The sequence below is a fragment of the Xiphophorus hellerii genome, chromosome 9 (assembly GCF_003331165.1).
Source record: "Xiphophorus hellerii strain 12219 chromosome 9, Xiphophorus_hellerii-4.1, whole genome shotgun sequence".
In the NCBI taxonomy this organism is placed as follows: domain Eukaryota; kingdom Metazoa; phylum Chordata; class Actinopteri; order Cyprinodontiformes; family Poeciliidae; genus Xiphophorus; species Xiphophorus hellerii.
In genome coordinates, this window is record NC_045680.1 from 22,008,794 (window position 1) to 22,034,286 (window position 25,493).

At 42.1% G+C, this 25,493-nt stretch overlaps 1 protein-coding gene across 4 annotated transcripts in view; it reads left to right on the forward strand.

Moving 5' to 3' along the window:
- The window catches only part of LOC116726020 (capping protein, Arp2/3 and myosin-I linker protein 3-like), a 41,555-nt gene continuing 16,062 nt past the window's right edge, over positions 1-25,493 (forward strand). For 2 of the 4 annotated variants that reach the window (XM_032572480.1, XM_032572481.1), the window contains exons 1-21: positions 2-271; positions 6,882-6,976; positions 10,347-10,397; positions 10,517-10,576; positions 11,033-11,154; positions 12,815-12,909; positions 13,245-13,315; positions 13,444-13,517; positions 13,595-13,670; positions 16,507-16,595; positions 17,209-17,303; positions 18,257-18,343; positions 19,431-19,540; positions 19,647-19,724; positions 19,812-19,888; positions 20,727-20,831; positions 20,994-21,063; positions 23,378-23,459; positions 23,579-23,675; positions 23,879-23,933; positions 24,438-24,610. In XM_032572480.1, coding sequence (XP_032428371.1) covers positions 214-271; positions 6,882-6,976; positions 10,347-10,397; positions 10,517-10,576; positions 11,033-11,154; positions 12,815-12,909; positions 13,245-13,315; positions 13,444-13,517; positions 13,595-13,670; positions 16,507-16,595; positions 17,209-17,303; positions 18,257-18,343; positions 19,431-19,540; positions 19,647-19,724; positions 19,812-19,888; positions 20,727-20,831; positions 20,994-21,063; positions 23,378-23,459; positions 23,579-23,675; positions 23,879-23,933; positions 24,438-24,610 — 1,820 coding nt within the window. In that variant the 5' untranslated portion in view covers positions 2-213. Of the gene's footprint in view, positions 272-6,881; positions 6,977-10,346; positions 10,398-10,516; positions 10,577-11,032; positions 11,155-12,814; positions 12,910-13,244; positions 13,316-13,443; positions 13,518-13,594; positions 13,671-16,506; positions 16,596-17,208; positions 17,304-18,256; positions 18,344-19,430; positions 19,541-19,646; positions 19,725-19,811; positions 19,889-20,726; positions 20,832-20,993; positions 21,064-23,377; positions 23,460-23,578; positions 23,676-23,878; positions 23,934-24,437; positions 24,611-25,493 lie in introns of those variants that run through there. The other 2 variants (XM_032572482.1, XM_032572484.1) reach the window with 2 other exon arrangements.

The following is a 25,493-nucleotide window of genomic DNA, read 5'->3' on the forward strand; positions in this document are numbered from 1 at the left end:
TACATCCCAGTCTCCCCAGGTTCTCTTCCAGGAAGCGGCCAGTCGGATGCTCTGCTGGAATGCCTGGGAGAGAGAGCATCCTCACTGTCTGTTACTGAAAAAGAGAGAGAGAGAGGGAGGGAGAGAAAGAGAGAGGTAGAGAGAGAGAGAGGTCCAGCGGGAAAGAGGTGGAGGAGAGAGGAAGCGTGGTGGCGGTAGGAGAGAGGAGCAGACATGGCTTCTAAAGAGATCTCAGCCTTTGGTTTCGTCAGTGTGACCAAGGATATGACAGGTGGGTCCTCTCCGTTGTTTAGCTCTTCAAATGATGCCCGCGTGAAGCCGGGGGCGCGCGTGCGGTCAGTTCTCTGGATGCTGTTTTTTTTTTTCCCTCCCCTCCGCGCGGCTGTCGGAGGCTGAGACCGAGCCGACGCATCGGATGCTCGTCATGAGCTGCACCTTCATGTTTTGTCCCGAAGCTTTCCGGGGCTGGCTGTTTCATTATCAGGGCAGGGGGAAGTAATCGCTGATGTGACGGCGAATCGTTCACAGGGTAGAAGACAGGCGCTGCTTTTCTTTAAGTGAGCCCTTCTCACAGGACGAGGCAGTAGGAAAAAAAATAATTAAAAAACAAGCCTTAGGCCAGAGAGGGGAGAAAAAAAAAAGGGGCGTTGTGGAAATTACGGTTTGCACTCATGGATGTTGTTCCCCTGCACGTTTTTACTAATGGATCTTTTCCAGTGCGATTTTCCCTTGTAGCCGCATGTCTCTGTAGTAATGGGTGTTATTTCTATTTTTGCGACTCGTTTATGTTTGTTTCGTGCACGCAAAGTGCAGAAAAGAGGGTCCTGACAGAGCAGATGTTCACCGTACCTCACCAAGAAGAAGAAGAAGAAGGGATAAAAAAAAAAAATGCAGACCCTGTACAAACCAAGCGGGGGCACACAAGATGCACAAATATTTATTTCTGTCCTCGTCAAACAGCAACAGCTTACATATGTCAAAGTCACAGCTCCGCTCGGATTTCAGTGCTATTGCGCACACGCGCACTCTCGCGCGCGCCGCCTGCACACATGCTCCGGGTGGCAGGGACTCTGCTGCTGAGTTAATTACTCGTAATGGCTCTATTAGGCGCTCTGTGATGATTAATCCGGTGGAATCCCCGCTCCCGCGTTCAGTCACCTGCCGGGCTGCACCGCCCCCTGCAGCCCCGCCTGCGCTCTCCGTCAGGAGAGGCACCTGGTGGCCTGCGGACCCGCACAAGGTCACCGGGAAGCAGCTAAAGTTACAAATATAGATGGACTGTTTGTACCGAGGTGCCGTGCACAGAGAGTAATGCGTGATCTTTTTTTTTTTCTGTGTGTGTATATGCTTTAAAGTAATAGTTTAACTATAAACATTGCTTCCACTAAATGTTTTAATGGCACCTCAGCTGGATATATCTAAAAACCATTAGAATACATTGACCTACACTGGGTGAACTAGTTTTAAATGAAGAACCCTGACGAGCTGCAGTATGTAATTGTTATAAAAATATGTTTTTTGGTTGTTTTTTTTTTTTACATATTTCTTGTATTGAGACAGATCATTTGTTGAAAAAAAATCGTCAGCAGAAATACACCGCTCCCAATCAGAAACAACCAATCAGAGCCAGGAGGGAGGGTCTTAGTGCCTGTCAAGCGACCTTATTTATGCGCTGCTCAATGTGCTAATTTCGGATAAACAATTTACTATTACAGGATAACTGTTTAATCGCCGTCATCGGTGGCTGTGTGTAACAAGTTAATTGTATTACTTTAAGTTAAGCTTCAAATTCCACTAAATCAGTCATGTGTTATGTAAATTATTTATTTTTATTAGTACCTGTTTGAAATGAGCAGTTAATGTTTCCTATTGCACTTGAACGCACCTCACGCAATTTCTTGGTTAATTCACGTTTCATAAGTTGTATATTTATATTGGCGATTAAAGGGATATGTCTTTATTTTATTTTCTTAAATAAATTAAAGTTACCTGGTCTACACGAGCTGAAATTAGATTTTATTTAAATGTACAGCAAGCTAATGCTAGTTCCCGTGTTGCAGTTATGTAACTGCGCTTAGCTTGATTTCACACTGTTGTGGCAGGTTTTTCTTGGTCGTTTCTTTTATTTTGGATGTTATTTTCTTGCAAAGGGAGGTGCTTTGGACCAGACTGTGCAGAGCGCTCTCTGCTGTTTCTTTTGATACATTGAACGGACAAAATAAAAGACGGTCGACCAAGATCTGGCTCCGGTTCTATTTGATACACCAATAGAAACACACAACGCAGAGTGAACGTTTGGACCGGTCACACATGCTAACTAGCCTGAGCATTTGTGGCAGACTGTAGCAAATCATGTAGCAAGGGGGAGGGTGTGAGCAGCACATACATGAGGCTGATTCATATCTCTAAGACCCTCCTCCTGACTCCAATTGGTTGTTTCTGACTGAGTGGTGTATTTCTGTAGAATCTCAGAGGAGCTTGATGTTTTTTCACAGATTATCTGCCTCATTATTATGACAGTTTTAACTAATATGTTAAAATATTTAAATCTCTGTTAAGATCTGTAAATAGTTATTTAAAGTAAAGGTAAGTGTTCATTTCCTATGTCTCTGTCCTGAATGCGATGGATGGATGGATGGAGTTTAAGGTCGCTGTGCATAGACTGACTCCTCTCTCATGCTCGTTCTCTTTCACTTATCCCACAAGTTTTCGTCTTTAGTAGCTGCAATGATCAATTTTAGAACCCAAATCAACCATTTGTAAATTGATTTGGCCGCACACGTGTCAGATCGTAATCCTGCTGAAAGACGCAGTGGAAGAAGCAAGGAGAATTAAATTTTTTTTAATATATTTTTTTTTAATTGGCTGGTATTTCAAAAAGGCTGAGAAGCCGTGCACTCTCGCAAGATTTTCAGTGACATTGAAAAAGGAACTATTACTGGACACGCATGGGAAACTTTTCCCACACATTATTTCTTGATTTTACACCAAACCTCTCAGGAGTGTTTGTTGCCTCAAAGTTTGAACTTAATCACATCTGACCAAAGCCGACCAGTTACAACCTCCTGCAGAGGTCAGCAAACTTAGCATCTTTGACGGAAAAACGCTTTTTCTGACATGCCTTCCTGACAAACAATGTAGAGTGTATCTATTGGTCGTCATGGAGACTTAGTGACACTAAGACGCCACTCCTTGATGCAGATTTCTCACTGTGAGCTTTTTTTATTATTATTATTTTGCATCCTGCTCACTTTGTGCGATGGCTAGATATCTCCTGACCCAATGTAGTGGCCTGTTGCTAAAAGACGAGCCTCTGAGTCATGTCATACTTATCCTCCAGGGAAATTCATTACTAAATTAGTAAATAAATTACTAATTAGAAGCCAATGTATAGTCTGGTCACCCTAAAGTAATTTCAAACAACAACAAACGTTTCAGCTACATTTATTTCAATTAGATCGTTCGCAGTAGCAACAATTGTTCCACTTGTGGTTGGACATTTTTACCCACTGAATAAATCACCCTAAGTTAAAGCTTGCATTTTTTCCGGCAAGATTATGCTACTGCAATAAAAGGCGTGCGTATTTTCAGATTTATTATGCTATCTTTCCTAGGAATGCCAACAGATTCATCCGCGTCAGTGTGTATACGTACATAAAGCAGTTGACGAAGCATGGTAGGAAAATGTAAAGTGCAGTGTACTCTGCAGGAAATGGGATAAAGTTCTTGATGCAAAACATCAACAATGCTTTTCTTCCCAAAGACTCATTATGCGCCCGAAAGACTTGGCTGTTTCTCAGGCTGTATGAACTTCAGAGCCAAATCCCAGTGCCTCCAGCTTTGCTATCGATTTCCTCATAAACTCATCTGTCGGGATGCTGAGCAGCTACTGTAATTGAGACTGTGAATCATGTAATTCCTTCTAGCGAATGTGTGCTTCTGTGGCAGCGTGCGGCTGCTGTGTGCGCACCCGGTGAGTAAAGATGCCGGGCTCGGAGCGGCAGGTCATGAGCTGCGTATGTGCGATTCAGACCGTGGCTGACGGGAACAGATCCCTGTGAATCATGGAGGGTGATGCTCTTGAGGTCGCTCTGCGTTTGCTCTGCGTTTGCCCTCTGATGGAGAAAACAAATTTAATGCATATCCAGAAAGTTTTTCTATTTTTTTTTAAGAGAAACTCGGAATGCTCTTAGGCTTTCGCAATGTCTGTGGCGTTATGCTTATTATTTAGTCAGACATGAATGTTGAAAATGTGATCTTTACCCCAAAATTTGCTGCTACTTTGTGTTTTACAGCAAAGCCAGAGCCGGGCCAAGGCATAAACAAACTAAGCCAATACTTAGGGCCACCAGAACAGCTGGCTGTCTCTTCGGCTGGACAATAAATTAATAACAGTATATATCATGGTTGAGATGTGACCGGTATCGATAGATAATAAGTCAGATAGAATGTTCAATAGTTTCACGACATGCTGGGGCATGTAGGCAGAGGAAAGGTTTTAGTCGCTAAACCTGTCACAGCAAGCTATAAGAAAGGGTTGGTGGCATCAACTCACTCACTCTTTGGTTACCTAGCAACAACCTGTCGCATAACTTTCGCTGCAGCAGTTTCAGGTTTCACCACCGCGTCTCATAACGGCTTAAAAAATAAATAAAAAAGAACGGCGTGGAGAACGGAGTAATTGCATTACAACAGCTAAAGAGGAAACTAGATGAAACAGAAAAGGTCACGTCACCAGTTAGGCAGTATTTGAGATAATAAAAACAAAAAAAAAACATGTTGTATGTATGTTGTGATAAATTTTTCAGTCGTATCGTCCAGCTCTTATTTCTCATATGTACTGAATTGCAGGCTTCCTTCAATTTACTTCACAAGTTGTAGCTCCAATCTGTGAATGACTTCAAATCCAACTTAGCTGTGTTTCAGGTGCAGGTTTTAAAAAAAAAAAAAAAAAAAAAAGTTAATGAATAGGCTTTGCTAACTGTGTTCAATGACTAGGCTAACTAATATTAGCAAAGCTACAACTGGCCGACTCTAATCCACTGTGACCAAGTCGTAAACTCAAAATCCGACCTTTCTCCAGTCTGTGAATGCAGCACACTAGGGGCTACTAGTTCAAGGTTACTGACACACTCTTCGGTGTAGGTGCTGTTACTGAGGGAAGAAGACTGGCATTTTTCAGAGCTGAAAAAGGAAAATGCATTTGGAGGCATCTGATTCAGGGAGGAGTAGATTACATTACAGGAATGCAGTACATTTCTGCTAAATGTATTAGGGTGAAGGTCTATTATCTCTTGGATCTTTCAAGCTTTTTCTGTCAGGGTATGGGCTAGATTTTGAATTGTTGGCCATTTTAAATGTCCTCTAGAATACATGCAAACATAAAATACCAGACAAAATGTCACACATAGAATGACTTTGATTTAAATTGTTTTTATACTAATATAAGTATATAATCACCACTTATTAGCTAAGAAGGCTGCTCCTATATCATCTTATTGACTAAAATACAAATCAGCAGATCAAATCTTTGACATAGCCTTCTCCACATATTATCTGCCATGCAGTGTGAATGAAACTGATGGAATTAGATTCCTGATAGGTTTGAAGCATATGTATCATCTTTTTGTTCAATGTTGAAGAGTCATGGCAAACGCAGTTAAATGTCACGCTTGACACAAGCCTTAGTTATTGTTTGTAGATGTGAATGCAGGTCTGGTCTCTAATTTTACTGGCTAGTTTAATTAGTACCGTCACATTTTCCCTTTATCTGTATTTGGCCCAGTTATTTTAGCCTGAAGTGTGTAAGCTTTTAGTTTTCTAAATGTTTTTAGCCATGTGTTCCTGTGGGCAATCCAGCTGAATTAAAACCAGCAAGTGGAGAAAGCAGGGTCTTCAAATAATCCTGCACAGTAAACATTCTGTCTCATTTTCTGCTCATCAAAAATAATACTGCTGCTGTTGGAAACGCATGTGTCTTTACAGTGTAGACGCTGCGTTACTGCTAGACAGTGAGGTGATTTAGAAAACATAAATGCAGACATAATTTATATGCATCGGAAAGACTGAAAGATTGCATGGTTTAACTTTTACACCTTTTGTCACGTTTCAGCCACAATCGTCCGTGTATTGTTATGGAGTTTTATTTGATAGGCCAATACAAAGTAAGTATAATGGTGATATATAGTGAGGCATTATGCATAGTTTTAATTTTCTGTATGCGTTGGTATCCAGCGCCTATGAGTCAATACTCCATCAACCAGACTGGATGGAGATCATATGTGAACAGTCATTTTCAAGTTTTGCTAAAAATTGTAAACTCCTTGCAGGTCTGGACTTTGACTGGGCCATTCTAATCCACAGCGATGCTTTGGTCTGAACTCTTTCTACTGTAAATTTAGCTGTCTGTTTTGTATTCCTGGAAGGTGAACGTCTATCCCCAGTCACAAATCTTTTACAGCTTTTCTTCCAGGATTGCTCTTTATTTATCGCCAACCAACTCAGGTTTCCTGACCTTGCTTAAGAAAAGATAGTGTGGAGTGTTAGTTTTATTCCATTATAGTCTTGTGGTCTCGTATTTAGGTGACTTCTAAAGTCAATTGGTTACCATTGATTTGATTTAGGGGAATCGGATTAAAAGAGGCTGAATACAAAATGCATGCCACACTTAACAACCACTCTTCACAGGTACGTGTTGGACTGTATCTGCTTAAATACTTTGAAAAATGTCATTATAATTTAACAAAATGTGGCCTGAATACTTCTGCAAGTCATTGCAACTGTATAAATGTACCAAATATGGAGTTTGTCTCACACTAAATGTCTAATGAGTCCAACTTTAACAATATGTTTCTTTGTTTGTTTGTTTTTTTTACTGGCAGAAAGCATCCGGAAGATTATTGATAAATCATCCATCAAGTTCATTTGTAGCATTAAGCTTGACACCAAAAACGGCAAAACAGAGGACAGGATTCTGGTAAGTCGCCTTTCTTCTTCCATCTGCGCTGACTTTATGGGCCTTTTCTGTTAACTCTTGCCAACACGTATACTGTATATCATGTATGTTCTGTGTCTTTGAAGTCCAGTCCTGCTGGATCTCTGTCAAAGTGCTGATAGCCACGCCAGCATTATAGCAGCTCCTCGCAGTTTACCAGCCAGAGCAAGCGCCTTGATTCTCCGGTCAGATGCTAACTGCATTAGGGCCGGTGTCCCACATCAGCGGGCGCTGTTGGCAGCCTGGCAGGATAAATATTGGATCTGCAGCGTCTGTGGAAGCGCCTATGGATCCCCTCTGTGTCTGTGAGGCACAAAGTGGAAGCAGTGGGGGTGCTTAGCAGCCTTTGATTCTGGGGTTCTTTCATCAGAGAATATGGGGCAGAGAAGGAAATCTCTGCTGGAGCGAGGGGAAGCTGAGCCAGCTATCCAAAGAAAATCTGGGGCAGCTATCCTCTTACACCGTGGACCGGAACTCGGACCGGACCGAGGATGAATGCCGCCATTTGCGAGATGCAGTCCTCCTCCGCCTTGCAGGGCGAAGTGGAAGGGTATTCGCGGGCATATCGCAGACACACACTGCACAGAGGCGTTTTACTGTTGGTGCTGCAGTACAATCAGAGCCGTTTCCCTCCTGTTTATCAGGGACTCCTGTTGCTTCTTCATTCCTTCCTTGAGCAAATGAGCTTCTTCGCCTTGGCAGCTCAAAGCTCCACTCAGTGGACGCTTTAATGAATCATCGTGTGGCGAGAATGGGCAGTTAGGAGAGTTTCGGCGTACACAGCCTTTGATATTCAGACTCTTTGATTTGTGTATCTGCCAAAAAAAATGAACATCTTTCCCCGTAATCTCTTTCCAGTTCCTGTCTCATTTACTGCTTCCTCTCAAAAGCTAAACTGGAAGGCAAGGGTTCTCACTCCTGCTGGGCGCACACAGAAGACAAGAAAAAAAAAGAGATTGGAGCTTGATCACATGCACTGGCCTGGCATTTGGCACAGGAAAAGGAAGGATAAATGTGTTTATATTTCATTAATCCAGGGAGTTTTAAGGAAGGTAGAACCCTAGCTAGCTAGCTTGTGGAGTCAATGCATGTTTCAGGATGGGATCGGTGGTTTCCCTCCATCACCACAAGTCACGTCAATTTATTTCTGACACAAGCTTCCTCTGAACATTCAGACAAAAGAAAAAGATTAGAGTATCAGTCCAGCAGCAGAGTTTTACAACGTCATAAGAATGATGAATGCATGCTCTCTCTTTTGATGCAAAATGCTCAGATAAGAGTCTCTCTCGCCTGCTGCCTCAGCATGATTTACCTCTATTTACTCGTACGCGCTCTCTTAACAGCCCGCTGTAACCCAGACTCATCACCGTAATGTGATCCAATCTGGTCTTTCTAATCAACTCCTTCAGACAGCCTTTGAAGCGAACCGCAGATTCCTCCCCTCCCGCCCCCCGCCGCTCCTGCCTCACCCCACCCAGCGCTCCTTCTCTCCATCTCACAAGCACATTTTGCTGTGTGGGTGTAAAAGGGCTGTCAGTGCACGCTTCAGACAGACCCGTGTCAAGCTCCTCTCAACGAAAAAACAAGAGAGCAGAGCAGGAGAACACTAACTTAATTACTGCTCTATCGCTGGGGATAGACAACGTGGGGTCGATTTAGGTGTGGGTCAGCATGCTGTGTCCTCTAGTAAGGGGGTGGATAGGGTGTTTTAAGCGGGGGCCATCCGAGAGAATAGAGTAAATGATTGGGAGCGACGGAGCAGAAGAGGAGAAGAGACATAGCAGAGGGCAGTACTCAGGGGCTGGCAGAGAGCAGCAAAATGCCAAAGAATCACTCCCCTTTGTTTGCCTTGATGAAGAGAGACACACTGACTTTATTCTTTTGGAAAGGTGCGTTTGCAAAAAATAGGAGCTCTGTCTCTCAGAGGCTTGATCGGATTTAACCTGGAGGGTTCATTACGCAAACGTGTTTCGCAGAAGTATTCAGTCAATAGCTCCAGACCTCATTCACAGAAGAGGTTTTTGTTTCCATGGCCAAGCAGCTTCAGTCACCATCAGATGCGGCGGTGTAAACCTGCTGCCACTGGAGTGGAGAGCAGTGGAGATGTGTTCTCTGGACAAATAGCCAATCACGCCTCTCCACCTGGCAGTCTAAGGGATGGGTCTGAATTTGTGAAAACGACTCTTGCCTGACTCGTTTGTCTCAAGGTTTGGTTCAGAAGGGATAATCCTGTTTCTCAGGAGTTGATCTTGGACTCTTAGTTCCAGTGAAAAGACGTCTTAATACTTCAGCATACCACGGCATCTTCCACAGCTTTATGCTTTGGAAATAGTTAGAAGATGAACCGCTCTGTTACAGCATGATTGTGCACCGGTCTGCAAACCGAGGTCCATTAAGACATGGATGAGTGAGTTTGCGGTGAAGAACTTGACTGGTCAGCAGTCCTGACCTCGACCTGATCCAGCGTTTTTGGGGTGAATTGGAGTGGAAACTGCGAGCCGTCTCATCTAACATCAATACTCACCTGGAAGAAGGCAGAGATTTGTCCCATCAACCAGGTTATTGGCCTTCCAATAAGAGTTGAAGCTGTTACTGCAGCAAACAGTCAGCCAGACACCCGATTAAAGTCTTTGTAATAAGAATGGGCCATCATTAAAGTTCATATGTTTGTGTATTGGCAAGCGGCACAATACATTTGGCAATGTAGTGTACCCTGAAGCTTATGAATACCTCTGCAAGGCACAGAGGAGCTTCGGTCATTCATACAGACGTAGGAGCGAGTTGCGTACTTCCACATACACACTCTATAAATTTGCATTGATCTAAAAACAGTCATCTGGCATCCTGACACTGCATAATCAGATTTACTATTTTTAGCACAAATGCATTGACTTGACGGTTGGAGGAAGACGTTTTGTTGTTTTGTTTTTGCAGTTCTGAATTTTTTTAGTTCTTCCCTGGGCAGAAACTACACGAACCAAATTTGGTCATTCTGCCCACCATAAGTGCCTTTTCTCAAAATAAACGCACGTGCCACTTTTCTTTTTTTTTTTTGGTTGCCTGCAGCAAAATCGATGTAAAGCTAATAGAATCACATCCGGCCTTTGCAGCAGCATGTAAAAAAAAATTACTGTAAGGCTTCGCCGTTTCTCAGCCTGCATCACAAGATGTTCAAGTGTCACTGACGTTGCAGGGCTTTTAGCTGGATCGATACAAGAGCATATGCTTCCCATCATTACCATGGAAACTCCTCGGACCGTTTCCTCCCTGTGGGGAGTGTGAATGTGCAGTGAACCTTTCCACAATCTTCATTCAATCTGATTTGCTTTATTTCTTCTCTTTTTTTTGTAAGGTTCTCACAACATGGCGTCTCTATTTCCTGGCTCCAAAGATTCCGGCTAAGGTGCTTCTTACAGCTTTCTCAAATAAATGTTCAGTGTGAGATCTTTTTTTTTTTCTTTTTTTTTTTAGCTTCATTTCCAACCGCAGTCATTACTTTCTGAAATGTATCTTTGACAACAGGTCGAAACCACGTTCAACTTCTTGGAGATTCGAGCTTTGAATTCTCACCCTGATCACCAGGTGAGTGTACCAAACTCTGCTTTTCTCTCTCTCTCTCTCTCTCTTTTCACATTTCTGCCACTGCTGTTTGCGTCAGTGTTCACACTCTTACATCACGTTGGGGGGGAGGGGGCGAAGAGTGGAAGAGCTGTTTTGACATGCAGCGCAGTGTGTAGCGCCGCGTGAAGCGTGTTTAATGTTTATATTTCTTTTGTAACTTGCTGAAGTATAAGTAATGAAAATGTTCTGGTTTGTCGGTATTGACAACCAAGGACGAGCTTACAAAGCGTACACGGATTCTCACGGCTGGGCGTGGCTCGAGATTTGTGATTGTTGAGTTGTTGTAGGCAGAAAAAAAAAACCCTGAAACAAATCCAGACCTGAAACCAAAAAATGTAATAAAAAATAAAAAAGACATTTCTTTTGAATTATGTTTACTGCATTTCTGTTTTTCCTGCATTTTTTTTTTTGGTGCAGGTTATTATCGACACCGACAAGTCCGGTTACACCCTGAGGTTCGAGTCCCGCGAACACCTCAATCATGTGGTCAGCCATATTAATTTCGCCCTGTCCCGAATATTCAACAATTCCATCTTTGCGTAAGTGTTCCCGTTCTGAAAGAGAAAATCTGAACTAGTTGTCACCAGACATGGGCCGGTCAGAGACTCCCACAGACAGAGAAACTGTGGTCGCTGATATTTCTACCCAAACTACACCATGTCTAAATTATTATGCAAATTGGATTTAAGTGTCATAAACAACATTTTTTGCTGTGCTATTGAATTTATAGATTTTATTGTGTGTCAGGGCTCTTTGAATCACTATAATTGATTTCAGAGAGCTGGTTGAATAGTTTGTCTGCTGAGCTCAATTAAAGGAAATCTACTTAAGAAGGATGTTCCACATTATTAAGCAGGCCACAGGTTTCAAGCAAAATGGGAAAGAGAAAGAATCTCTGCTGAAGAAAATCATCAGATAGTGTAGTGTCGTATGACAAGATATGAAAACATTAGATATTTAATGAAAACTGAAGCATTTATTGTACTGTGAAGAGATTTGTGGCTGATTCAGAACAAAGATGGGTTTGTACAGATAAAGGCAGAATGAGGAAGGTTTCTGTTAGACAAATTCATTGGATTAAGAGAGCAGCTGTTAAAATGCCTTTACAAAGCAGCAAACAGTTATTTGAAGCTGCTGATGCCTGTGGAACCTAAAGGTGGAGGATCCTCCAGAGGCTTGTGGTGCATGAACCTACTATTGGGCCCCTAACCAGAGCTCACAAGCAGAAACGGTCGCAGTGGGTCCAGCTGTACATGAAGATTAATTTTCAAACAGACTTGTTCACTGATGACTGCAGTGCAACCCTGGATGGTCCAGATGGACGCAGTGGTGGATTGGCTGCTATGGGCATAAAAGAGGAGAAACTCATGGTGTGGTCACCATCCTCCTCTGACCTCTGACCTCAACCCTATTGAGAACCTTTGGAGTTTCCTCAAGCAGAAGATCTGAGGGTGGAATGCAGTTCATATCCAAACAGCAGCTCTGGGAAAGTTTTCTGATATCCTGCAGAGAAATTCAAGCAGAAACTTTCCACAAACTCACAAGTTCAATGGATCAATAATTGTGCTGTGATATCAAAGAAGGTCCTATGTTAACATGTAACTCGGTCTGTTAAGATGTTTTTGATTTAAATAGCTTTTGATTTTAGTACATGTGACCATTTAATGCTGCACATTCAAAGAATGACAGTTTGCAGTTCTTTATAATCCATAAAATGTTTAGAAAATCTGCTGTAATGTGGAACAGTGCATTTTGAGTTTTTGATTTTAGAAAAAAATACTGAAAAATACTGAAAATACTTGAAAATTATACTGACCATCATTTGCATTGACCGTTTAAGAAAATCTGAGAAAATATCACTTGCATAATAATCTGGAACACGGTATATCTGTGACCATAGACTAATCAAGGAAAATAATAACGCAAATCAGAGAATAACCGCCCGGATTAAAAACAAAATGTATAAGAATTAGAGATGCACCTGAATCAGTGCATCTCTAATAGTTGGGGGTAGGAGTTATTGGCAGTTTTGAAACTGTGACTTTTCAAAACCTCTCAATACCAGCCCATGCCTAGTCATCACACGTCTGTGCATCGTTTGATATACCAGAGTACTGAAGACGCATGACCTTTATTTGCACAATTATCAAAAAGATAGACGAGCCCATACAGTATCTGTGTTTCTTTGTATGCCGGCAGCCCGTCCATCTGTCACTCAGACAGCGACCTTTCGGAGGGCAGCAGGAAGTATTCGCCCAGCTCGGAGACTTCAGTGGAAACCCAGAGGGCCTGTGGTAAATAGAGACGTTATCATCAAGCGGGAGAATTTGCACACAGGCGAAACACGTGGAGTCACACACGGCGATACGAGCACGTGTCGGCGGCTTTGGCAGGCTCAAGAGGAGGCTGGCAGACGCACACTTCAGTAACGCTCTCCCAGATGTTCCCTTTAAAGCCGTTGCGTAAATGAAAGATTGATAATTGGGACAAATGTTTGCGTGTGCATTTTCTCCTTTACGGCTGAAAGAAGCAGCTGTTCGCATCATTCCTCATTCCTTTTACTCATTTCTGTTTTTTTCTTCTTTTGCTTCTCTCTCTTGTTTGTTTTCCTCCCGCCCGCCTCCCTCAGGAGGCTTCTCAGAGACCTACGCTGCTCTGTGCGACTATAATGGCATCAGCTGCAAGGAGGAAGTGCAGTGGGTAAGAGCTGTGGGACTGTGTCGGTGCCACTGTGAGTGCTTTTAGTATTACATACTGTGTGGCACCGAGCGCAAAATGAGTGGTCATACATTGCAGAAGAAGAGGCTCACGGGTAATATTGCTCCTAGGATGTGGACACTATCTATCACTCCCAGGACAGCCGAGAGTTTAACCTGCTGGACTTCAGCCACTTGGAGAGCAGGTCGGTGACAAAAGATGAGCAAGAGCTTTAAACTCTAAAGTACGACGCTCCGTTTACGCCGTTTTCATCTTCTCCAGGGATTTGGCGGTGATTGTTGCATCAATGGCATATAACACCTGGTTCACCAAACTGTACTGCAGAGACCTTCGCATAGTAAGTGTGTTAGAGTTAAGCTGCGTTCAGCTGTTTTAATATTCACAGGTAAATCAATCTTATATAACCTTTAAAATAAGTAAATACTCCTTCTCCGGGGGATGATTTCTATTGCAGGGAAAGTTGATTTTTGCGCATATCTGTCAGGATTACATTTTTATTTGACGCCAATGCAAAGAGGGCAACACGCACCTGAATGTGTGGGTTCACATCGGCCGCTCTGGGTTTCTCCCAAAGACCAAAAACATGACCAACTACGTTTCCACTGACCATAAAATTGCGCAAATTGGGGAAAAGTGAATTTGCTTAATGGAAACACGGAAACATTGAAAAAAAAATATAAATCAAGTTTTTCTATAAAAGGTGGTTGGGCTTGTATGAGGTGGTTTTTCAGCCGTATCAAAATAGATGTATTTCGCAAAACTGCAATAGAAACACTTTTTGTGCGTCACACGATCACGTGATCAACAGCCGGGTGTTACCACTGCCAAAAACAACAAAAATGACAACAGGAAGTAGCCTAATTTGTGGTTTGCTCGTTTGTTTTTAACAATGTGCCGCTGGCTCCACCAGAGCTCTCACAGGACCGCACAGTTCATAAAAAGTTGTGTGTCATTCAAACGTGTTGAATCCCTCTTGTGTAAAATTACAGGCTGCAATTTTCCCCAAAACGCTGCATACGTAGCCACTCCCAGGTACGAGGGGCTTGACTCTCAAAACACCTGAGTAAAACGCAGATGTCTCCTCTGATTGGCTGACAGGTGAAGAAAGCTAGCGCCATGTCTGAGTTATGAACATAACATCATGTAACTGTTTACGTCAGTCGCTGCCACAACTTTTAATGACTTATCGTGTGAAAAAGCAAATTCACACCTGATTTTAATTTCACGTCTTTTTTAATGGAAATGCCGCAATGGCAAAATTCTTCTCTTTTTTTGACATTATCAGAATATAGACAAAGATTTTCGCACATTTTTAGTGGAAACATAGCTACTTATAGATAAATTGCTCTGTCTAAATTGCCCTTACGTGTCAATGTGGTTGTTTGCCTCTGTGTTGCCCTGTGACAGACTGGCGTACCCAGCCTTCTACCCAATGGCCAGGCTCGTGGATGGATCCATCCATCTTCAGATTAGGATGATGAGCCTAATCTGAAGATGGGCTCATCGTCCACCCATGAGCCTTTCTTCATATTAATTTATCCTTCAGTTAAAATATATAAATTGACAAAAACTGATGATTGTTATCAACCTTCAACACATTATTAATACCCTATCTATACTTTGACAGAGCATGGTTTTCAGTGTGTTTAAGGGCAATATTCCTTTCTATTTCTTTTTAATGTATGTGGATACATGTCAAACAATGGTCTTTAGCTAAGTGGCTTTATGCTACTGATCAAGCCTCTAACAGGGTCTGTACCGGTCATGGAAAACCTGGAAAGTCATGGAATTTCATTTCGGAACATGGAAAGTCATGGGATTTGCAAATAAGGGCAAAAATGCTGTGTTTTTTTTTTGTGGTTAGAGTGTAAGCCTGGTTCTCTGCCTAGTGCATTCGGTAGACCTTGAAGTATTGTGCTGCTCCAACCAGAAGGAAACGGAGAGTTTTGTTTGAAATATTCTCACTCTGAGAAGGTAAAAAGCGGTTTGAGACTCGGCCTTGGTGTGACATCGTGCTCTGGAAACACGTGGCAAAAACACCTCTTTCCACTTCTGTGTGCCGAGACAGCAATGGACTGACTATCTGACACAAGGTAGAGGAGGACAGATCGATCCAAGACATTGATAATATCGATAACAAGTCGGTATCGGTATCGGATCGATATTAGAGTGGTAGGATTGATACTTTAGTTTCAGATTCCGTCTTGAAATTTTATTTTAATTTGTTCTGCAGTTTCTCAACGCTACCTCAAAAAATGATTTTGTTTTGATTTGCTCTCGAATCATAATTTTATTTATTTAGAAAAAAAGTGCACAAACTTGTTTCGTTTTTCTATTTTTGCTGTTTATCGTGTCAAAATGTTCCTAAAGTAATTTGTAGGCTGATACAAACTCTGTCCAAATTATCCTAGGTTCTAACAAAGTAATTAAAGAAACAACACCTGCAAGTTAATGATGCATCAAACCAAAAATAATAAAAAGTAGCACTATCAGTATTGGTATTGATACTTTTTAAAGTCAATTTCAGTTCTGCTCTGAATTACAAAGAAACTGTCATTCTAGCAGTCGTGATGCATTCAAGCAGTAGAGTTACCTCTGTTGGCAAACAGCCTCTGTGACCAAAGGCTGACGATCCTTTCAGCTGAGGGGACCGGGGCCAAGAGAGCTGGCAGAACCTGGAGCAGGAGCCCAAGCTGGTTCTGAGAAAGCAAACGATGTCTGACCCACCTGGAGTTCCTCCTGCCCTGTCCTGTGATGAGACAGCTGTCTGGCATCAGGACGTGTCTGATCTCCAGGCCTTGCTCTGATTGTACTCCTCTTCTGAATTCTTCCAGACTTTTCTTCATTCTGAGAAACGTTATTTAAAAATAAAAATCCAAATTACGTGCAGAAACTCGATCACCTTTCCGAGGGGAAAAAAAATGAATCTTTTGATAAAGTCGAATGTTTCTTCACAGAATGGACAGACGAAACGTGTTTGAGCATAACGAGGTCACTCCCTCCTGGTGCTGTAAAGATTTCATTTTGTCGCCTTCTAAAATAAGTTCATAAAAATTCACACGTGCTTTCCGCTGTCTTACGTGAGCTTGGATGACTCCACTGAATTTCAGTTTTTCTGGTGCCTCTCTCTGAACCGGGTTTAAGGGATTTGCGCTTTTATATCTTGCCAACAGGGGTCAGAGGTCACTGAGCAGGTCCTGCACACGGTCAGCAAATCTTCCAGCCTTGAGGAGATCACTCTGGAGAACGCCGGGTTGAAATCGTGAGTTGCTCCTTTCAAACCGTGTTCATTTTATCCGAGTATCGCGGAGGATTCTGAAGATATAAAGTTTGTGTCGTGGGCTTTTCAAAAACGTTCATTCACCAGGCAGTAGGAGCCTGTCGACCCACGCAGACAGCTTCAAAACAGACTTCAGAAGTTACCACTTCTGTTAGAATGCTTCTGTTTATTCACAAATCATTTTTAGTCATTGGCTCAGTTACTAACTGGAGTTTGAATGTTACTCCTGTTAGGACGGAAGATTCTTCCCGCAGTCCTAAAACACTGACGATAGGCCGACTGACCATTCTAAACTGCTTGTGTGTTGGTGTCGTCTGACTGTTTTATTTTGCCCTGCAGTTGTTTGCTCAAATTTGTGAAACAGCTGTTTTGGAAATTCTGGGTGCAGCCATTTGTCCCGCTCCTTTCTGAAACTTAATGACCTTCCATTGCTTTTTTTTTCGTGTTTTTATGATTTGGAGTTCATGTCAGAGAAAATGAGGTAATTTGAAGGTGTTAGAAGTTGTGTTTTTCTATTATGCATCTCAACAAATTAATTGATTCAATCAATTAAAAAAATGTTCTGATTTGTGTGTGTGTGTGTGTGTGTGTACAGAGACTTCCCTCAAAAGATGGCCACTGCTCTTTCAGAGAACCCAGCTTCTGTTATCCACTCTGTTAATTTGGCCCACAATTCACTGGACAACCAAGGTATCAGGAAATACGTCCCACTGTCTGCACGATTCACTGTCTTAAATAACTGAGATGCTCATGAATTGTTTTGTTTTGATCCAAACTAGAGATGCACTAATTGTCATTTTGTGGCTCATTTCTGATCTATGACTATTGTAAACCGTTGTAGCCTGACAATACAGACAATACAGATTTCAGCTGATTGAGAGAAGTGTGACATAAAGGAATATCAAAACTGTATTTAAAACATTTGTTTTCTGGCATTGCCATTAGTGGTAGTTGATTTTTGTACTTGGATCAGAACCAGCGTGGCAACAGCCGTTTTACTTGTTTAAAATAAAAACAAAACGATTAAAGGCATATTTCAGCTGTTTTTAAACTGAATTTTACATTCTACACTGGCATTTAGCATGGCTACCACTGCTAAAACAGCAGACTCTGCAACATGCATTCCCTAGCAAAGACCATCCTTATCTTAACCCTGAGTTAAGATGCACTATGTTGAGCCTTCCTGTTGTACACTGAGAATCGAAAGCTTTGCTTTGTGTTAAGATAATGTTGAAAATACCATTTTTTTATTTAGCTTTTTAGATTTCTGTTGTTCCAAACTTTTTAAACACTTTACTAAAACCGAATAGCTAACATTGAGGCCCTCAGTAACGGCTTCCACACCAAAGAGTTTTGTCAGCATGAGTTTCAAGTGTTTCAATGTTTTCACTGATTGCAAAAAGAGAGAATGATTATTTTTAACCAGCTGGTTACCAGTCAATAGCCAATTCTTATTGGCTATTAAAGGAAATAGCTTTAATCAAATATTTTCTAAATATTGTTTTCTTATGTTTTGTTAAACTGTTATTTACCTTTTTTATATTAAGTGTCCATTACATGATGAATGATCCAAGGATCTTGTCTTTTACTATGTATGTTTATGTATGTTTAGCTAGTTTTTGTGTCTTCTGTGAATGCTGCAGGTGTGTCCAGCTTAATCCAGCAGGTGAGTCGCCTTAGCAAGGGACTTCGTCTCCTCAATCTGTCCAAGACTTCACTTACGTCAAAGGGTTAGTCCCTCTATACTTCTCCATTGCCTTGACTACATCTTATTGGGGATTCACACCAGCCCTGTTTTGTATGCTTTAGTCTCTAGTCCGTTTGTGTAGAAAGTCCGGTTCGTTTGGGGAAGTGTGAGTCCGTAATCGAACGTTTTTTGCAGACCAAAAAAGCTAACTCCACCTACAAACTTCTGTCTCGGTTCGATTCAAGTGAACGCCGGTGTGGAAAGCATGTGTGAACGCGAGCTGACAAATGGAGACCGCTCCAAAAGCATTAAGGGGTCTATAGTGCAGGGCACACTGAACATATGCAGCCAAAACAAACACAAGAGCCTAACGCTAGCAGAAGAAATGGCTAATGATCATTTATTAAAGACAAAAGAGAAATCCTACAACCCCTAAAATCTGACGCCATTCAATTTTTTTTTTTGCATTTCATGAAGAAGGAAGTTGCGCTTATGACTTCTTCCGAGGTCCTTGTGTCATTTTCTTCAGTGTTCTTGGTGCAGCGCCCCCACAGGTGAGTGGGGGGTTGCTCAAAAGGTTTGACAGCGCAGTGTGAAAGTGAACCGCAGCAGCTGAAAATGAAACAAATGTTGAAATTTTGGTCCCCAACCAAGCCGAGTCTACCGGACTATGAGGTGGGAAAACACCCTTGGAAGTTAGGAAAGTATGAGCTCAGTCCTAGCTTGACGAAACACAGAATCTGACCAAACCCTGCACAAGGTTAACTAATTTTCCTGCACAGAGCCCCACGCTGTAGGTTAGAGGAAGTAAAACCCTCCTGGGAGCTTTGTTGTCTCGTGTTTTTTGTCCTGCTACAACTCCAGGTTGACTTACAATCCTGAGCACTGCCCTGCAGGCTGCATGTCTCTTGTTCCTGTTCCCTGCACCCAGTGGAGAATTTAAATATTGCATTGAATTGTTCTGCTTCCCATAACATTCACTGACACCCTCTGCTCTAAGATCCGCATGAATAATGTAAGAACGTAAATGTTTTGAGAGCATTCCCAGTCTCTTAATATCATAGCCTCTCATCTGCCCTTGTTTTTTCCCTCTCTCTCTCTTTCTATCTCTGCCTGTCTCTGTCTCTCAGGCGTCGTGTCTCTCTCTCAGGCTCTGTGCTCCAGCGATGAATACTCCAACTCCCTCCTGCACCTGGACCTGAGCAAGAACCCCGGGGTCCTCTCAGGGGAGGACGCCTCGGTCAGACAGCACAATCCATCCGAAACGAGAACTCGCTCTCCTCCTCCTCCTCCTCCTCTGCAGCCTGTAACGTGTCGCCTCTGTTCCTCTGGCTTTCTGTTTGCAGAACTTTTATCTCTTCTTGTCTCAGCCAAACTGCCTGGTCCACTTGGATCTGTCGGCCACGGACTGCTCCGTCGACTCTGTCAGTAGAAGCGTCCGGCTCTGCTCAAACTTTTTCTCTTTCTGTCTGTGCCCAGATTAACTTCTTCCCGCCCTGTGTCTCATGCAGCTATTTGGGGCTCTTCTGAGGGGGTGTTGCGCTGATCTTTCCTTTCTCAATCTGTCCAAAAATACCTTCTCGCACAGGTTAGTCACGTCTTTAACGTCACCTTGACGCCAAGCGTAGGAAGATAAGCAATGCCTCACAAAAGCATCCCAAGAACTTTTTATATTCTGGAGTTATATGTTGTTGTTTTCTGGTAATATCTTGTCCAGGTTTAGAGGAAGTGACTTGAACTGGTCCATTCTGACACTTTAGCACAGCTAATAGCGACGGCCTTTTGTGGCGCGTTGACCGTAACAGCGTCTGTCTGGATGAGCAGTCAGGACCAGGAGTGGTGGGATTGTGATGCAATGCGCTCCAGGGGAACAGGCTTCTTTCTTAATGACATAATTGTTTTCCGCCATTGTTTTCGTCCGGATTTACAGCATCTGGCTTTTTTCTGGTGCAGAATTACGACGCGTGTTACGTCAATGACATAAAAGTTGGATAAATTGCGGCATGACTGTTCAGTCTTTGAAAACAATCGGATATGTGTCCAATTAATTCTTTGCCATCTTTTACCACCATTCCGTTCCCTGATTTTCGGCTACTCACATTCATCTCCTCAAAGGGAGTCTAGAAGTGAATCACTGGAACTTTGTGGTTTCTTTCTGGCCTCCATATTTAAACTCGGATTTCTCTTTGTACTTTCTGAGAGAATCTTGAATATTTTAGCCAGCCAGTCAGTCATTTGACCCCTCCTGCTGCCCCTACTTCCTCAGAAGGTGTAATTGTCATTCTTTGTCTGCGCTCTCGCGGCTGCACTCATAGTTATCTAGCATTTAACTAAAGTGACTTCATCTCCTCCTGCGTGGAGCTCGCCTCACCTCATCTCTGCATTACTCCTCTTTGATCCTCCCTGTTCTTCCCCTGATTTCACAGGAAAGTGAAGGATACGCTGCCGTTGTTCCGTCAGTTCTTCAGCTCGGCCTTCAGCCTCACTCATGTCAGCTTCGCGTCTATGAAGCTGCCCCCGGACGTTCTGAGGTATCCGACACGTCGTCTTCCATTTCTTTTCTCGAGTCGCAGCTCTTTTATCTCACGTCTGCTGCGAAGAAAGCACAAGGGAAGCATCTGGATGTGTGAAGCCGTGCCAATCAGGTCCGTATTTAACTCTCGTTTTCTTTTTCAACCGCTTTGTGGTCACAGAGCGGTGCTGTCGGGGCTGACCACCAATCCTCACATCACCGACCTTCATCTGGACATCAGCGGCTGTGAGGTAGGAAGCCATTTTTGTTCTTTCTGCGGCAGATTAAATGGGTGTTACTGTACGTACCTCCATATGCTTCCAATTTTACATACATTTGACACAATATGCTTCCCTGCTTCTGCAGTGATGAAGCTCTGTTTAAAGACAACTTAAGTTTCAGTTTAAAAAGTGTGACTTAACGCAAAAAGACAAAGCAAAGAAATTATACTATGCAGCTGAATAAATTAACTACTTAACTGGCGGCGATAAAGGCAGAGTATTCAAACAAACTAGATGTGTCCCATGGATGGGATACTGCCAGTGAAGGGGTTAAAGTGTCTGTTGAAAGATGTGAAACACGATGGGAATAATATTATGTAGCAACTTATGAAGCATCTTACTACACAACATGTAAATAACATGTGAAACTGGAACAACAGGCTCCAGTTTGTTCCAGTTTTTTCTTCCATTTGGAAGAAAAAATCCAAATGTGTTTCACATGTGGAAATAATATAGTGCAGTGAAATGTGAAAAACATGGGGCAAAGTTTTCAAATATGCATCAAATGTGTGAATATGTTGAAATGTATGAAAATTAGATAATTTAGTTTTCAAAACAGATAAAACTTTCCACATACTGAACTTTTCCCGCGTGTAGTTCATTGTGTTGCGATGCGAAGCGGACTTAAAAAAAGGATATGTAGCATATTATGCAGTGGCATGTGAAACCCTTCCACAAGTGAACTGCTTTCCACATGACTTGTTACATGCAAAAGTTATACCTAGTCGTAACATGTGAAGCTTATATTCTGTAGGTTTGTGAAACACATGTGGCAAAACGTGCCTCAAGCGGAATGTGTTCGCATGTGTGTTTCACATGTGAAAATTATTGTTATGTGAAAAATCTTCCCCGTGCACCCGTCCATACGAGAATGAAATCCTTTAGTTCCATGTGAAAACGTGGAACTGTGGAAATTATGTCACACAATAACATGTGTAACGTCATTTTCCACAAATTTGTGAAAATTATATCCTGGAGTAACATGTGAAGTATTTTTACAAATGACTCTGAGGGGCAACATGTGATCCATAAGTTCTGGAATGTTTTTTTTTTTTATGTGTGAAAATTGATTTATTTATTTTTAGTAGAAATCACATTGTCTCCACATCCGAAGCACATTTTTGTGACATGTTTACATGCTATTCTCACTGGGGCTTAGATCGTCGGCATATGTGGAACATGTGGCCACCTGTTTTTGCCATCTGCTCAAATGTTAAAAAGAGGAGACACAAACAATGTTTTTTCTTTCTATAGATAACATAAAGGCGTGGGAAAATGTTCCCACAACTTTTACATTTTTTCTATGTTTTCTTTCTGTCTATGGCTTTACTGTAATATCTAGTTTACTTTATGTATCTTTTTCACTAAAGGTACCAGCTTCACTCTTAATAAATAGCATATAGTGACTCAGACAAGATGATAATTAAATGTTTTAAACTCATTTTCATCTTGGGTCACATCAAGATCATGAATGTTCTCACAGGGCCGGTTGGTCCAGAACGTATTGATCAAATCCATTGACAAACTGATCAAGTATGAATAAATAGCTGTCTGCATTTAATAGGGTCTTCTTAAAATTAAATGATATTGAGCATCTTTTAATAATATTGAACATTAATTGTCTTCAGAATGACAATTCATGTTCATTTTGAACATTAATTGTTCAACAGAACATTATTATTCTGAACAGCATTATTATATTTGATAAGGTATATCAAATATACCTTATCAAATATTTCCAATTTTGAGATGTTTGTGCTTATATGTGATTGTAAATGAGACTTTTTGTTACTCATCACATCAGTCGTAGGTCCAAAGTGAGACACACTGCCACCTGCAGGTGGGAGTTAGCATCATTTAACCCAAAGTTTAAATTTGTGAAAGTTTATGGTCAAAAATTGTTTGTGTTTTTGCAATAGGCTTGCGAAAAAATGTGGGGGTCTTTTGATTTCGAGCGAATTTCCTATTGATGCAATTTGGCTGTACACAAGTACAAAACTGCTTTGATTTTTAAGGCTCTATTTATGGTTCCCTCTGGAGTCTAGAGGGGCCTCATAAAAAGCTCTGGCGGGCATCATTTGGCCCCCGGGCCTTGAGTTCGACACATATGATTTAAACTGTTTCTACACTCTATTTGCAGCTTCGTTAGAACCTCCTCAGGCCACCGCTTTCAGTTGCTTTAGAAAGTGTGATTTTAACAGAGCCGCCCTCCCAGAAACATAAACCTGAGTTGTTTTCACTCACATCTGACCCGTATTGGTCCTCTCCTCTGTCTCACGCTCAGCTGAGGTCTGCGGGAGCCGCCGTAATCCAGGAGCTCTTCCCCCGGGTCTTCTCTGTCGCCACGCTGGACATCTCCGACAACGGTACGGTGCGCGTCCTGCTGCGACCTTGACTTTTTCTGAAACCGTGGTAGGAGAAGACCCAGCGTCCCTGCTAATGGATCATGCCACGCTGAGCCCCACATGTGTGTGTGCGTTGACAGGTCTCGATGCAGACTTGCTCACAGTGCTGCCTGCCCTTTCGAGACACCCTTCCCTAAAACACCTTCATCTGGGCAAGAACTTCAACATCAAAAACAGGTGCTACCAGCGTTCCATGTCACGCTCTACTGCAATTATTTATATGTGTGTGGGTGTGTGTGTGACTGCATGGGCTGCTTGTGCCAGCTTGAATAAACACATCAGTAACTTTTTCTTCTTTTTGTTTTTTTTTTTTTGGAGGCGGCAGCCGCCAAAATAACTCGCACCAGCCACGTTTTGTGTGTCTGTCTCCACGGTTTCAGGGTTCTGGACGAAGTCTTGCAGAAGCTGGTTTCACTCATGCAGGAGGAGGAATGCGTGAGTGATCGCTCTGAATTTAGCGACAGTCGACAAACATATACGCTGTCCTCAGTTATTTTGACCGCGTCTGACGTAAAGCTCAGATCACTTACCTTCATTATTAAAAGATGTATTCAGTGAAAGCGTCGCTTTCTTTCTGCGGCATATCAGTTTTTGGGGTCGCATCATTGTTTTATGATGTTTCGCTGTAGATATGTCACTGCGATGAATTATTGCTACCCCTCGGTTAGCGTTGTGGACACAGTTTCTACTTCACTACTCACATATTGTAAATAATTCATGCATGCAGCGCGCATAGTCGTGTTGGCAAGATGTCACATCAGTATGCACAAAATTTTACTACCCCGTTTTATCCTCAAGGCTCCATCTTCCACTGTTCCCTTTCAGCTTTTTGTTTCTCCACTTCATCTTTAATGCTCCCCCCCTCTCCTTTTCTCCCTTCCCACACGCTTGATTTTTGCTTGACTTTAATTTGGTGCTTCCTTCTTCTGCCCCCTGCAGGCCCTGCAGTCTCTGTCCCTGGTGGACTCGCGCCTGCGCTCCCGGGGGACCGTGCTGGTCAACGCGTTGGGCAGCAACACCTGCCTGAGAAAAGTGGACCTCAGCGGAAACAACATGGACGACATCGGGGCCAAGATGCTCAGCAAAGCCCTGCAGATCAACACGACGCTCAGGTGAAGGAAACTACATGGAGAGGAGGGTTGATGATGTGTTTTTTTTTGTTGTTGTTGTTGTTTTACATTGTTTACAATATAGACAACCTTGGAAAATCTTCAAACTTCCATCTTTTCATTTTTCCGTGTTTCAACCGCAAACTTCAATACATTTTATTAGATTATATTTGTAATATACTGACGCAAAGAGGTGCAATTAGACCTGTCACAATAAACAATAAATCAATTAATCGCATGACAAATGAAAAGAAACTCAATCATTTTAATTTGCTTGATTTATTGTTTTTCTCTTTTCTTACTTTTTTTTTTTTTTTTTTTACCAAAAACTGAATGATGAAAGTCGTCAGTCTGGCGCTTTGGTCTCAACCATCCCCTTTTTTCTGAAAGATAATTTTGTCAGCAGGGACTTCATCATTCATTTTATTTGTTGTTTCTGTTGTTTTCTTTCTTTATTTTGGATATATAAAATGTCTTTCAGGTCCAGAGTTTAAATGTTCATTAGAATTTAAAGTTTGTTTATCTTTAAGAACGTGTTCTTGCCGTTATCATCTCATTATTACTGTTATATTACTTGAAAATGGGCTCTAAACAACAATATTACTGTTATTCGCAATAAGCTCTGGGACAATTTATCGTCTAGCAAAATGTGTTATTGTGACAGGGCCTGAGTGCAACATTAGCCCTGACCAGCTTCCCTGTCTGTGTCGACAGAAATCCTTCCCACAGCATAATCCTGCCACTACCACATGTCACTCTCACATTCTTGTATTTGGGGGTTTTAGAACAAAGGAGGGTAAATATAAATGTATACCACACTTTTCCGGTCGTCCGTGTTGCTCTGTGAAATGACGACAAAATACAATGAATTTTGTGGTTCTGACTT